This window comes from Sciurus vulgaris (genome assembly GCF_902686455.1).
Source record: "Sciurus vulgaris genome assembly, chromosome: 1".
Taxonomy (NCBI): Eukaryota; Metazoa; Chordata; class Mammalia; order Rodentia; family Sciuridae; genus Sciurus; species Sciurus vulgaris.
In genome coordinates, this window is record NC_136461.1 from 209,475,117 (window position 1) to 209,489,444 (window position 14,328).

Below are 14,328 nucleotides of genomic sequence, written 5' to 3' on the forward strand. Positions count from 1 at the left end.
AACAATAATAGGAGGGAGCCGAGAAGAGTGGAGCAAGAGATGGGGGAGGGTGGGGGAGGGAAAGGGAATGCGGGGAAGGAGACTGATCCAACCATGGTGTGAGCACACAGGACTACGGCACAACGAATCCACCATTATGTGTAAATGTAATACACATTTACACACAGTAAAAAATAAATGTTTAAAGAATTTAAAACTTTTTTAAAAATGTAACAAAGGAGGTGTGGTCAGCAGTTGTGCGCTTCCTGGGGCCTGGGTTCCAAACTGATGGGAGCTTTGATGTCCATGCTAAGCTCCCAGAAAGCAAGAGTATGAGGCATCTGGATAAACTCTTCTGAGTCGGGAAGTTAATTCTGCCAAGGAAGGAAAACTGACCCACATCCTTCTTCCCATTGTTTAACACGCAGGCCTCCTCAGGCAAGAGCTGTCAGTGGAGAAGGTATTAGGGTGTAAGAAAGCCCTGCTGGGACTCGCTGCTGGCATCTCGGATAGCAGTTTGCCAATACCCTCAGGCAGGTGGGAAGGAAGCAAGGGCAGGGTGGGGGCACACCCAGAATCCCAGCGACTCAGGAGGCAGAGGCAGGAGGATCACGAGCCTCTACTTCAAAATAAAATAAAAAAGGCTGTCTATAGAGCTTGGTGGTGAAGCACCCCTGGGCTCAATCCCCAATATTTAAAAAATAAAAATAAAAATAAAGACAGACAGATGCAGAGCAGGAAGGAGGGATTAAAGAGAGCAGAGCAGAGGAGCTGTGAGCTACAGGGCCTGGCCCTGACAATCTTAAGCAAGCACAGGATAGGGGCTGAGATGGCAGGTCAGGCCCCTAGGGAGGGCTGCCCAGGCCAGGCCAGGGGCAGGTGCAGCATCCCGAGGGGAGGAGAGGCACTCCAGGATGGGAATGGAGGTTTGCCTGGGCGAGCCTGGGAAGGAAGGGTGAGGTCTAAGCAGAGGAAGCCCCTTTTAGGGATAAGGCCCTAACATGTCTGTGGTGGCCAAGCAGCCCTGGAGCTGCCAGGGGCCACTGGGGATGGAGGTCAAGCTGAGACCACAGATAACACATTTTTGCCACCCCACCATTGGTACCACCCCAAGTAGCAGGCCACCTGCCTGTCTCAGCTTCTCAAAATACCAGTGCTTGAGACTCCAGCTCAGGCTTAGGCCTCCCCGCCTGAAAGGCCACATTGCTCCACTGCCGGGGGCTCTGTTACCTGAGGGGCTTCCCTGACAGCTCCCTGGAGACAGTGTGCCGCCCTGTTTGGCAGGGCCTTTGCTTTCTGCCTCTACAGACCCAAGGCCTCTGGACACATGAGTGACGCTACCTTGGTCTCTCCCTCTACATTCAATTCTGCTTCACTGTGGTCTGCATCTGTGTGTTGACTTGCTGGTCCCTCTTCCTTGCTGCATTACCTAACCGACTTCTGCAAATCCTCGGGCCTGCACGCCGTCCTGGCATGGGCCCTCCTGGGGCCCCAGGGGAGACTTGAGCTCTGGTCCACTGGGGTTCACTGCAGGAGCAGCAGGCACTCCTGGCTCCAGTCGATCTGTCCCTCCCTCCAGACTGAGCTCACATAGGGGACAGGCACTGGTCAAGGGGAGTTTTAAATGCCAGTCCTATCCCACAAGGCCAAAACCACACCACAGGTGTCAATAAATGTGAGTGGATGTGTTGTGCCTGTCTCAGGTGTTTTTATTTTAGAATATTATCAACTCATCTAAGGTGGAAAATCACCTTAGTAAAATACATACATTCTTAAAAACAAGAAACAGCACTTTTAACTCCAAATTGGAGTTAAACGCCCTCTGCTAACACCTGGTCTCTCTCCAAGGCCCAGAAGCTCAGGTGAGGATGCACACTCTGGACTGCACCCCCAGAGCCCCAGGCCTCCTCACTGGGAGGCAGCCGACACCTGCGAGTGTATGTGCCCAACCACAGGACCACAGAAACGGGGCAGGTGGGCACATGGTATCTTTGAGAACTATCCTAAAGGCAAGAGGAAAATGAGGGAGATGGAGTGGCAGCTAGCACACCCATTTTCTTTGCATCTCCGGAGCTGGCAAGATGGTCTCTGAGCAGGGCACTCACAGTTCCTTTTCCTGAAATCCTCTCCCTTCCTGGTAATAGCCCTCTACCTGGGAGCCCTTTTACCTTACGCTGCCCGCCCTTCAGCTGGGTTGCCATGTGGGGGACTGGCAATGTGAGCAGGCTACACTGTCACCTTGAATCTCAGCAAAAGTCCAGGAGCTCAGCCAGGAGTCCTTCCCGACCAGGTGTCTGCCACCTGCCACAGTAGCAGGAAGAGTAATGGGTCAGGTCCGCCAGGAGTCTGCAGGGTCCTCTGCTGGAGTGACAGGGTTTGAGGCAGTCCTGCCCTCGAGAACAAGGACAAGGCTAACCTCCCAAGGCTGCCAAGACCTCGACTGAGACCAGGTATCTACAACACACTGAAGCCAAAGCAAAATGATCTGTGTAAACCACTTCACTGAGGTGTGACGTACCAGCCATGATGTCCTCCTCTTTTAGGTCAACACTTGTGCTCAGTAAGCTTACCAACTGAAACCCAATTTGAGAATGTCGCCATCACCTCAGAAGAGAGGCCCTGGTGCACCTGCAGGCCCCCGCTCCCCCCACTGCCCGCAGCCCCTACCCAGCCGACTCCTCTTTGCACCTGCCACTTTCCCATGGCGTGTCTCCGAGGTGCGTGTGTGCTCCAGCATTATCGAGAGCCGGCTTGTTGTTATTGCTGAGTGATATTTCACTGTACAGATGTGGCACGTTTTGTTAGCAAATGATGGACGTATGGGTCCTTCCTTCTCTTCTGACCTTTGTGAGTAATGCCACTACAAATGTCCATGCACGGATTTTTGTGTCAAAGTGTTGTGACCTTCTTGCAATTGCTGGGTCACAGGTAAGCTTGTGCTCAACTTCTCAGGAGAGCTCCCAAGTGTCTCTGAAAGGGATGTGCCACTTTACGCTCCCTCAGCACGGCATGCGGGTCAGCTCCTCCCCCCTGCCACCCTGATCCCAGCCACCCTGCAACTGGGACTTCAGATGACGCCAGCTCCACAGAGACTAATGATCCGAGCCCCCCTCCAGGTTGCTTTGAGCTGCTTGGATATTTTCTGTGTAAAACAGCTATTTGACTCTTTTGCCAACTTTTTAATTAGGTTGTTTGTTTTCTTATTACTGAGTTTTAAAAGCTCTTTATGTGAATACAAGCTCTTTATCAGATATATGATGTGCAAATATTTTCTCCCAGACTGTGAGTTTTCATTTTCTTGATGGTGTCTTTGGAAGTACAAAGGTTTTTAATCTTGATGAAGCCCAATTTGTCAACATTTTATTTTATGGAGCCTACTTCTAGCATCATATCAAAGAATCTTTGCCCAACGCAAGGTCATAAACATTCTTCTCTCCTGTTTTCTTCTAAAAGTTTTGGACCTTTCGCCTCTTCCTGTCAGGTCTGTGCTCCATTCGAGTTACTGTCTTCTGCTTCTAGCGTCTCCCCAGTCACATGATGCTTCCTCTGTCCTCTGCTCCTTTGTCAGAAGCTGTTCCACCTGCCCGTTCGCACAGCTAGTGCCTCCTCCAGCCCCCTCTGGTCCCTGCAGAGTCCCCCCTGGAGGAGCGCTTTCGGCACAGGGGCTCATCAGAGTTGTAGCAACAGCAAACTGCGATTGCTGGGTGCTTCTCAGTCTCTGCCACTGACAGGGCTCTGTGGGCAAGGGACAGAACTACAAGCTCACTGTCACAGCCCTAGCACCTAGCACAGCACCTGGCAGAGCAAAGGGCCAGTGAACATGTCAGCAGCCTTTAAAAGCATGTCATAAAATTCCAGGATACCTTCTATTAAGATGACCAAAAGAATGCTCATTGTTCATAATAGCAAAAGTTTAAAATATCACAAATTCCAACAGCAAGGAAATAAAAGGTTATGCAACTCTGACATATCTGTGTGAGGTACCTAATCAAATTTAAAATTGCATATTTTTAAAAATTTATGAAAATGTTTTTATGTTATGTAGCTGCACAGAAAGTTTTCTATAATACTATATATGATGTATGATTTCAAGTATTCAAATATGTATTTTTAAAAAAAGTGTGGACAAAACACCACAAAGAAAGAGTACAAAGCATTTATAGTGAGTGATTCTGGGACTCCTGAGACTTCTTTCCCTCTCTACAAACAAATAAGAACAAAATCATTTTTTGAAAGAATAATTCTTAAATGACTTCAAACATTGTTCTTCTAAAAAGTTACATTTAAAAAGGCTAACTTCACATTTGGTTCTCATCCTGTAAGAAAGATTTCAACTTAGTTCTCATTCACGTTCAGCAAAGCAAATTAACTACTGGCATCTTAAAGAAAACCTCAGTCACATTCTGGTCAAAGAATTTCAGACTAACTCAGACTCCTTAGATATTTTTAAAAATGTATAACTAAACAATATCCTAAGAGCCAAGTCTTATCAGCACTTAGACCCATTCGTGGAAACACACCTGGGCAGAGAAGTGCTGATCTGCAGTCTCGGCAAGGCTGGAATGACTTCAACGGTGGAGCCGCTGGTTTTGATTCCCGGGAGGTTATCCAGCAGACAGTCACTGAAGACACCGAAGACAGTGGTACGGTAACCTGGAACACAAGGCAGAACTCACACGTCCTGGCAAAGCCCACAGCCCACCCAGAGCCGCAGTGAGAAGAGTGCAGGCGCCCCAGTCCTGAGGCCTGGCCTGCCACTGCCCCTCCACCTGGGACCCTCGATGCAGCTGATAATGGCACCTATGTCCTATTTCACTGCTGACCAGGTCCAAATGAAGAGCAGATGTAAAGGTCCCTGCAAACTAGAAATCTCCAGAACCTAATAATCAGTATCTCATTCCTTTACTTATTTGCTTTTCAGATTTCTCCATCTCCAAAATGAGAACGATAGTTAATATGCCTTTGCAGGACATAATGTGACTTAATGAGTATCTGAAAAATGTTTCAAAACCTTCTGTTGAGGATGAAAGTTCAATTACTGCTATTATAGCTGTTATGTGATACAGCAAATCTGCCATATATACAAGTACTATCACTTAAGATAAGCAAATTTCCCAAGCCCCCCCCCCTCCCCAAAAAAAATGTTGGTTAGATAAGCCCTCAAAATTGTTTAAGCAAACCTTTAAAATGGCCTTTGAAATTTTGAGGCCACTATCAAAAACAACTTCACTATGCAACAAGATTAAACAGCACCCAGAGCCCATGCTCAGGGCAACACCTTCTCTGCACACCGTGCTGGGAGGCACAGATCTCCAAAGGGAGAAGCCAACTACTTGCTCAGACGCAAACCAGGCCAGCCCTGCCAGAATCAGCCTCCCCAGCAGCTTCAGGTTCTCTCCCCACTCACGGGACACACAGCCGCCATGCTCTCTGGGCTCGCCCCTCTCCGTGGTGAGTTCTTAAAGGCTTCTTTCACTGGCAAACATTTTCCTACCCAGAAACCCCCATGTCACCAATGCCCCCACACTATTCTCTCTGCAGAACTTGATATGGTATGGTTTTGTCTGCTAAGCAACCATTATCTTACAATTCCTAATTACAGGCTTTTCCCTTTTCTTACCTATTGCTTAAAACAACTGCCTTATAAACCCCAAGTCTAATGACAAATACGTGCTAGTGGCCCATGAGGATGTCAGATAACACAGCCAGCCCTTCCGGCCAAGTCTGAGGGACAGAAGTGTACACAAGTTGGCACCAAGGATGGACACTGGGGGGGTCATCTGGGGACCCCACCCTCACTGTCACAGACACCGGGGGTCATCTGGAGGCCCCACACTCACGTCACGGACACCGGGGGTCATCTGGAGGCCCCACACTCACGTCACGGACACCGGGGGTCACCTGGAGGCCCCACACTCACGTCACGGACACCGGGGGTCACCTGGAGGCCCCACACTCACGTCACGGACACCGGGGGTCACCTGGAGGCCCTGGGCTCACTGGTACATATCAGCCCTGGCTCTCCTCCTCTACACAGCTTTCCAGGCTGAATTGGCTCCTGCACTCCTGCCACAGCACCCTTGCCCCTTTTGAGGCAGCAGGCAGCACCCTTCAGGGTGACTCCCAAGGTCCCCTGGGGCTGCCCTCTATCAACCTTCCAGCCCCGTCACCACCTCCCCTGCCCTGACCTCCTGGTCACCCGGGCTCCCTGAGTGAGACCACTGTCTGCCCTACCACCAGTCTCTAGACCAGCTGTTCTCTCTGCCCAAGACCCCTCTCTACACTCTGCTTACCAGCCCCTGCTTCTCCACTGCCCACTCCCGTTCATTTGGGTAATTCCCAGTCACTTGCTATGACAGGCCTTTGTCGACCTCCCCCACACCCAGTCCTACCTCCACGTGCGGGGCTCGATCCTGATGCTTCCGCAACACATACAACCTGTGGCCACTCCTGCCCTGGCCTCCCTTGCCCAGCAGATTGCACCTCTCCCCCTGGTGTGAGGGCTCCACACCAGACACTGAGGGCGCTGCTGGGTGAGACAGGCATGGCCACCAAAAAAGGCCAGCAAATAAGGCATGGCATGGCAGGGCAGGGCACACCACAGAAGGCCTGGGCTGCAGCCTGCAAGACAGACCTGGTAGCAAGCAGGCCCGTGGGCGGGAACACCAGGCCCAATGCACTGGGAGAAGCCCTGCAAGGGAGTCGTGATCTGCAGGAAAGGAAGTGGCTGGGCTCACCTACTCAGGAGACAGGGAGGCAGTCCAGGGTGTAGCAGAGGTGGGGCACTGGGGACAACTCCCAAGAAGCTTGCGAGGGCAACTGGCTCATGGTGACACCGTCACTGGGATGGGGCCACAGGGGAAGGTGCCACTTTGGGGAGGAGAGGCAGTGGTTCTAGTGTGACACATGGCATGTGAAGAGACCAAGAAGCAAGAGCCAGAGAGGCAGGAGAAAACCCAAAGGAGGCAGGGGCACAGCTCAGCGGTGGAGCACTTGCCAAGCGTGCACCATGACAACAACCAAATCCAGAGGGTGTGGGTCACCAAAGCCGGAGCAGAGCTCTCCCTATAGGAAGGGTGGCCTCTGAGCAGTCAGGTTAGAAAAACAAAAAAAAACTGAAAGCAGGCCCTGGATTCAGTCAGAGAAAACTAAAGACCACTAGCGGCTGGGGGACAGGATTTTGGTGAAGTGGCCTGGGCTAGATCTGGGATGCAGAATGTGACAAACCACTGGGAGGGGAGAAGTGGATCCAGGATGCACGCACAACTCCAAGGGCAAACAAGGAGGCCACAGCAAGGAGACGTCACAGCCTCCAAAGGGCAGTGGGAGAAGCTGAGCACGTGTCTGGAGACCCCCAGAGGACCACCGAAGGGAAAGTGGTGCGGGTGGGGAGGGAACAGGATGGGCTGCCAGCAGGAGCACAGCCTCCGCACCGTTACACACTCGACCCAGCTCTTCCCAGGCCGCATCCACAGAAACGCCTTCTCATCCTTATCTTCTCACGGTGAGGACTAGAGGACAGGTGATCAGCTCTAGGCCTCGACAAAGTGATGCGCGAGCTCAGCAGCACTTGGCAAGCAGAACCAGAGAGGAAGTCTCCTCACCGTTCACAGTAATCATTCCAGTTGTCTGCGGGACCCCAACAAGTGTCACTGGGTACAGACCAGATTCTGCAGGAAGGGAAAGTGCAGCAGGCAGAGACTCGAACTCCACTCCACTGGTGAGGAGCCCCTAAAAGCAAAGGAGGTGCATCATGAGCAGGCCCAACCCAAGCCCATCGTGGATGATCAGGTCTGAAGGAACCTTGAGGCACATGCTACAAGTACACCCAGGACTGTCAGGAATTCATACAAACCCAGAAGCTTCAGAGATGTTGTGTACAAACATAAATGTAAGAGTGTGTGTGTATGTGTGTGCACATGCACAGAGGAGAATGTGCAGATACAAATGTAAGTACAGAGTGTGTGCAGAGGTGAGTATGCAAATATAAGTATGGATGCACAGAGGTGAGTGTGTGGATACAAATGTAAGTATAGGGAGTGTGTGGCATGCAAACAGAGGTACATGTGTACAAATGCAAGCATGTGTGTGTGCACACTTTTCAAACTCGCTCACAGACAGCACCCAGAAGCAAGGACACTCTGACACACTGAGTGCACCTAGTGCCTGGATTTTGACCAGAGCTGTGAAATGATTCAGGGGTGCACAGTGTGGGCAGGGGTAGAAGCAGAAAAACAATTAGATTGTCCCTGGCAGAATATTTTAGCATTTCTTTTATGTCTTTGTTTTATTAGTACCAGGGATTTTTTTTTTTTTTTTTAAACCCAGGGCCACTTAACCACTGAGTCACATCCTCAGCCCATTTCATTTTTTATTTTGAGACAGGGTCTCGCCAAGTTGCTTAGAGCCTCACAAAGCTCCTGAGGCTGGCTTGTGATCCTCCTTCCTCAGGTACCTGAGCCCCTGGGATTACAGGCATACCCCACTGCACCTGGCTTCTCTTATTTCCTTTTCAAACCGCTAAAGCAGTATGACCAACTATTAATAATTGTTCATGTGGATGTTGGACTGATGTGTGTTATGACTCCCTGTAATGTTTCATATGGTTGAAATATTTCACAATTCAGGTTCTGAAATTTTGGCCATGATTTGTGGGAAATCTCCAAATGGATCTTTTTATTTTATTTTATTCTTTATTATTTCTAAATGTTCATAATAAACGCATATTACTTTTAAGCCAGATAAAAATGAAAGACACTTTTTTTTTTTAAATGTGTGAGAAAGAGTAGCAGGGCTGACACTTTAACCATTGGGGGAAATTCTGTAAACACTGACATTTCCTGACCAGACCAGGAGCAGGACACACTGCAGAGGCCTGTCCCAGCCAAGAGGTGGGGAAGGGAAGGCCCAGAGCCAGGTTGGAGCCGCTGGGGGTCTCTCAGCACTTGGGCAGGTTTGGGAAACTCAGGCAGGAAGCATGACTACCAAACAGTCTCGTCTCCAGGAAGCCCCAACTCCACACCAGGCACGCCCCTCCACGTCCAGGCCTCCCAGCCTATGCCTGGCAGGGACGCAGCTCAGCACTGCATGGAGAGCTGCAGCCTACCCTATGCCAGGTGGGACCACTCCTCAGTGGCCACACAGCCCTTTCATGTCAACACCAGACAGCACCACCACAGGCAGCACAGCAAAGGTTGAGGGTCAAACCCGAGTGGGGAGGGCGGGAGGGGCTCGTCCCAGGAGGGGGCTGAGCATTTCCAGGGACACCCACCTGCAAGCGAGTCTCTGAGAGCCTGCACTGGGCTCGGAACATGTCGGGATGGCAAACTGAGACCCACACAGCAGCAGTGTAACAGCCCACTCTCCTGCCTCCTGCTCATTCTGCCCTGGGCCCTGATCATCCAGTCACCCTGCAGCCATGGAATGCTGCTGCTGTTATCGAGCAGCATTTATCGGAATGCTGTTATCGGAATCTGTGCTGGTCTCAGGTTACTTCAAAATGAGCACTTCAAATCGCATATCCCATTGGCTAAGCTCAGTTGGTGTGCAAATCAGAGCTCTGTTTATGGATTCAAATGTTCACTGAGTACCAAGCATAAAGAAAGACACAAAATGACAAAATGTGGTCTTCACTCACAACAAGCTCATAATCTCTGGCAAAATGGAAAAAAAAAATGTCACAGGATGTATATGTCAAATATTAAGTAAAAATGTATTTCAGGGGCCGGGGTTGTGGCTCAGTAGTAGAGCACTTGATTAGCACATCTGAGGCACTGGGTTCAATCCTCAGCACCATATAAAAATAAATAAACAAAATAAAGTTACAAAAAATATACTTTAAAAAATGTATCTTAATGATAAATTGGTGTTTTTAGTCCAAAAGGCCAAATGTTTGGCAGTGCATACCATGTTCTCAACGCGGAGCTCGAACGGCATTGGGTTGTACACCATCAGCTGAACCTCACACACGTCTCCTTGAACCCACTGGAAATCTACAGAGCACAAAAGAATCCACAGGTTAGTCAGCACCTCTGTGCTTTCTTGGGGTGTCAGGTACCCCTGTGGCAACACACTCGTCCAGTATGATCACCTTGGACCTCATGATCACCTTGAGAGGAACAATCCAAAGCTGGTTTTGACACCAGCCCTCTGAATCACCGTAAAGTCCACCATCACTGCCACACTGATGCACCATGGAGGACGTTTCCCAGGGCATTCAGCAGGTGGCACTGGGACAGTGCCGACCTCCACAGGGAAGGACTTCATGGAGCCAAGCTCCATCCAGAGGGCGCCACCCTTGGCACTGGGTCACAAGCTACTACACACACAGCACTGGTCCAGAGGCTGGCAATGCAGGCAGATGGCAGGGGGGTCAAGGGCACAAAGCATGACTTCCCTGTGCCCCTGAGACCAAGAGAGAAGAGTGTGGTTTCTCCTTCTCTTAACTCCAGGCCACTGCAGTTCAGAGGCAGAACTGTGAAACGAGCCTGGCCCCACAGCTCAGCATACATGCCCGGTGCAACCCTCCCTGGAGCGCAGACACCGCATTAGGTGACATCGTGTAACAGCAGTGAAGGGGTTGTGCAGATGCAACTAAGGCCCTATCAGCTGCCTCTGAGTTAGCCAAAAGGGCTTCGCAAACAGGTTGATCCAACTGGCTGGGTCCCCAGTGGGGTTGAGACCCTCCTGCAAGGGTGTACGTAGGGGTGGCCTCTAGAAGCAGAGAGCAGTCCCTGTTGACAGCTACGTCACACAACCTTGAAGCACTGAAGGAAGACCAACCTGGGGGACCTTCAAAACAGACCTCTCCCCAGGGGAGCCTTCAGATGAGGATCCGGTGACGAGATTCAGCAAGGACCAACTGAAACTCCTGACCCATGCGGTGAGAAAGATGTTGGTGATATTTTGAGCCACTAGGTAAACTGCAGAAATTTGTCACAAAGCTATGGAAAACCAGTACAGCGCCCATCCCCACTTCCATTGCCCCTCCACCTGAGGCACCACATCAGGGGACCAGAGGGAATTCAAGATCAAGGGGCATGCTGGCAGGTGTGAGTGGGATGCATGTCCACGCAGGCTACCTCCTTACTCTCGACATGGGTGTCAAGGCCACAGCGGTACAAGGCAGGCACTCACAAGCCAAATGCGTTAGGTAGTTTGCCTAGGAAGCCTGCCACTGGCAAGTGCAGCCAACAGGGATTCAGCCCAGGACTTTGACGTCAAAGAGGTATCTAGACCCAGCACAGGCAGCTCAAGGCAGTGCAGGGCTCTTTCTAGAGCAGGTGCAAGACTTATTGACTAGAATTCTCCAAGCTTCATGGAGATTTCACATCATATTTCCAAACTATAGCTTTTGTCCCACTTTGTACCAGACACCCTGCACAGAGATTAAGACCAGCTCCCCCACATCTGTGACAACTGACCAGGCCTGGCATCTTGCAATTGCATGGACCAATGACAAGGCCACCAGGTGAGTTAGTGCACAAACACTGGCAGAGCTGTGCACTGGCTGAGCGTGAGCCCTGGACAGCACAGTCAATGACCACACTCTACTGGGTCAGTAGAACACCTGTTATTCTCATTCTACAAAATGGAAAATCCCTGCCCACTTGATAAATGGGGGCTGCAATTCAAACTCAAGTCCTCCTGGCTCTGAAACCCAAGCGCTTCCCCTACGCTGCCCCCTCTCTCCTTCACCACACCTGCCTGACCACCCTGCACAAGCCCAGGATCCTTTGTGAAGCCACTGCAGGGCTCACCTTCCACCCTCACACATATGAGCACCCAGAGCACAGCACGGCCCCTACCGCCCCTCACAGTGCCCCTGACCTGCGGGCGTCTGTAGGGCCTGACGGTTCCTCACCACAGGTGAGAAAGTCACTGCTTTTTAAAATAAGTCACTATGCCTGTGCTAAGGAATCATTTTCTCTGCAGTCAAAAAACATCATTTTTTAAATCATGCTCTGGGATACTGGAAGGAATGATTTACATTTATGTGGTAAGTTATTTTTGTTTGAAAGAAGGTGGTCCAGCCCACCCTGTATCAAAGCACATGCCCCTTCCTCAATACTTTGTCATAGAAAGATCAGGAAGGCACAGGAGTTGGTAACTACTAAACACCCTCTGTACCAGCCCTCCTTACACCATGCTGGCATGCCAGGACCAGCAGCAGCCAGCAGTTCTAGTGCTGACAAGCTCTGTGCACCACACCACATGGACCCACCTGGCAGGGAAACTCCCGATCAAGACTGCAAATGATGTGCATCGTGGCTGAACCTTCTGTTAGAGCTCAGAAAAACACCCTTACATCAGCCAGGAAGTCACCCTCCACCCAAGTGAGCAGGTGCCTATCACCCCTGTGAGGAGCCACATCACACTGGAACAACTCCCTGGGCATCAAGTGATGGATGGAGACGGCACTCTGCCGCCTGCTAGCTCCCTGGCCCAGGGCAGGTAATCTGCATCCAGTCTAAATTTTCCCACTGGTAAACAGGGAGAAGAGCAACGCTTGCAACATCAGTTCCAAACAGCTATGAGAATCTGGGTGCAAAGTTTGCTCCAGCCTCTCCCCACACACAGAAGTATTTTCCTAATAAGAAGCCTCAACCATTTCCTAGAATTGAAGGGAAAAAATAACGAGGCTGGGCTGGCTTCAGGGACAGGCAATCCATGCAGGCAGCAGCAGCAGCCCCATGTTTGGAGGCCCCATATTTGCTACATGCTTGGCACTTGCTGTATACAAATTCCTGATACTTTTTAAATAAAGGGCCCTGTGTTTTCATTTGCACTGAACCCCTAAAGGTACTGATGGCCCTGGGAGGGAGTCTGACCCCTGCACTATCACCTCCCAAGTTTTTCTCTAAACAAAAGGACTGAGACTTGCCTTAAAAGTTCTTTAGGGAAAAAAGCATACTGAGAACCAAGAAAGCAGGCAGAGACTCCGGGAAGGCCAGGAGAAGAGTCCGTCAGCCCTAACATCATCCAGGTCCAGCCTGGAGGGAAGAGTCAGGACGCAGCTGCCACTGTCACAAGGCCAGAGAGAGGCCCAGCTAGCGCAGGGCCCCAGTCCTCTGTCCCTAAGGAGGTGGCATAAGAAGCCCCCCTAGGAGGTCATGCAGTGGCACCCCCCCCTCTCTCCTCTCCCTGGGGTGCACACCAGACAGGGTCTGGGGTTCACCACCTCCCCACAACCCTGCACATCTGGCTCTTCAGCTTCCTTTCACCCCCAAAAGTTCTCTGGAGCAGAGAAGCAGAGTAGGGGAAAAGGCTGGCGTGGTCTTGCAAAACCAAGGACTAGCAATGGAATGTCTAGAACTCATGCATGCATACACAGGACGCTCCCCCAGGGGTAGGTGCCAACACTCAGGGGCCACGTCTTCAGAAACAATTCCTACATCCACAGCCCCAATTCCTAGAACTAAAGGGAAAAAAATAACGAGGCTGGATTGCTTTCAGGGACATGTGATCCCATGCTAGTGCCAGCTGCGCTCTCCAAGGCCCCGCCCCTCACGTCTCCCTTTACTTTTTTCTCACCTCAACAGGGAAAGTGGGCACAGGCAGAGCCAAGCAGCAGGAAGCCCAGGGCACTCCCCTCCACAGTGGCCCAAAGTCTGTGGGGGCCCTGCTCCCAGGGACTGGCCCTTGCTGCTCACTCCAGTTCAGCAGTAGGTAACCAGATGCTGGCAGAGGGCTACCAGGGCCACAACTCCCAAGAACTCCCTTCACACTGTCTCCCCCTTCAGCATCCTGTTCTGAGTCCCACCTGCATGAACTGAATGGGAGAAGCTATCCAGGCAGGGACTGTGCAACACAGCTCCTCATCCCAAAAACCCTTACTGAGTCCAAAGTACCTCTGGCCTTTACCTACCAACCATCACAGCTTAGCCGCACCTGCACCCACCTTGGCCTCCAGCAGGGAAAAATTGCCCAACACAAAGCCTGCTCATAAAAAAAGCAGAATAGGGGAGATCCAAGATGGCGGACTAGAGGGAGGCTGAGTTCCTTGTCGCTCTGTAACTCTGGTTTCAAGCAGAGGATATCTGTTTCTTAGTTCACCTCCTGATCGTCTGACAACAGTCAGCAAACTGATTGCCAACCGCCAGTGGAGCACCAGCTGCCTGCTTTTGCCTGGAAGTTCACTGTCACAGTACCTGCAGGTTTGATTACACATGGCTGCCGCCATTTTCAGACAAAAGCCAGGCCCCGTAGGACCCCTGGCCGGACTGACCGAGCCCCGTCTCCAGGATCCCTCAGCCCGACCGATCACTCCCTGCCTCTGGGGCCTTCACATTGACTAACTGCTCCCTGCCGCCAGGACCCCCAGACCAACTGAATGCGCCCTATCACCAG

At 51.2% G+C, this 14,328-nt stretch overlaps 1 protein-coding gene across 1 annotated transcript in view; it reads right to left on the bottom strand.

The window, feature by feature from the left end:
• The window catches only part of TRAPPC9 (trafficking protein particle complex subunit 9), a 568,317-nt gene that overhangs the window by 422,055 nt on the left and 131,934 nt on the right, over nt 1–14,328 (bottom strand). The window contains exons 13-15 of the mRNA XM_079106933.1: nt 9,886–9,971; nt 7,584–7,710; nt 4,500–4,632 (exon numbers count right to left, since the gene is read on the bottom strand). Coding sequence (XP_078963059.1) covers nt 4,500–4,632; nt 7,584–7,710; nt 9,886–9,971 — 346 coding nt within the window. The remainder of the gene's footprint in view (nt 1–4,499; nt 4,633–7,583; nt 7,711–9,885; nt 9,972–14,328) is intronic.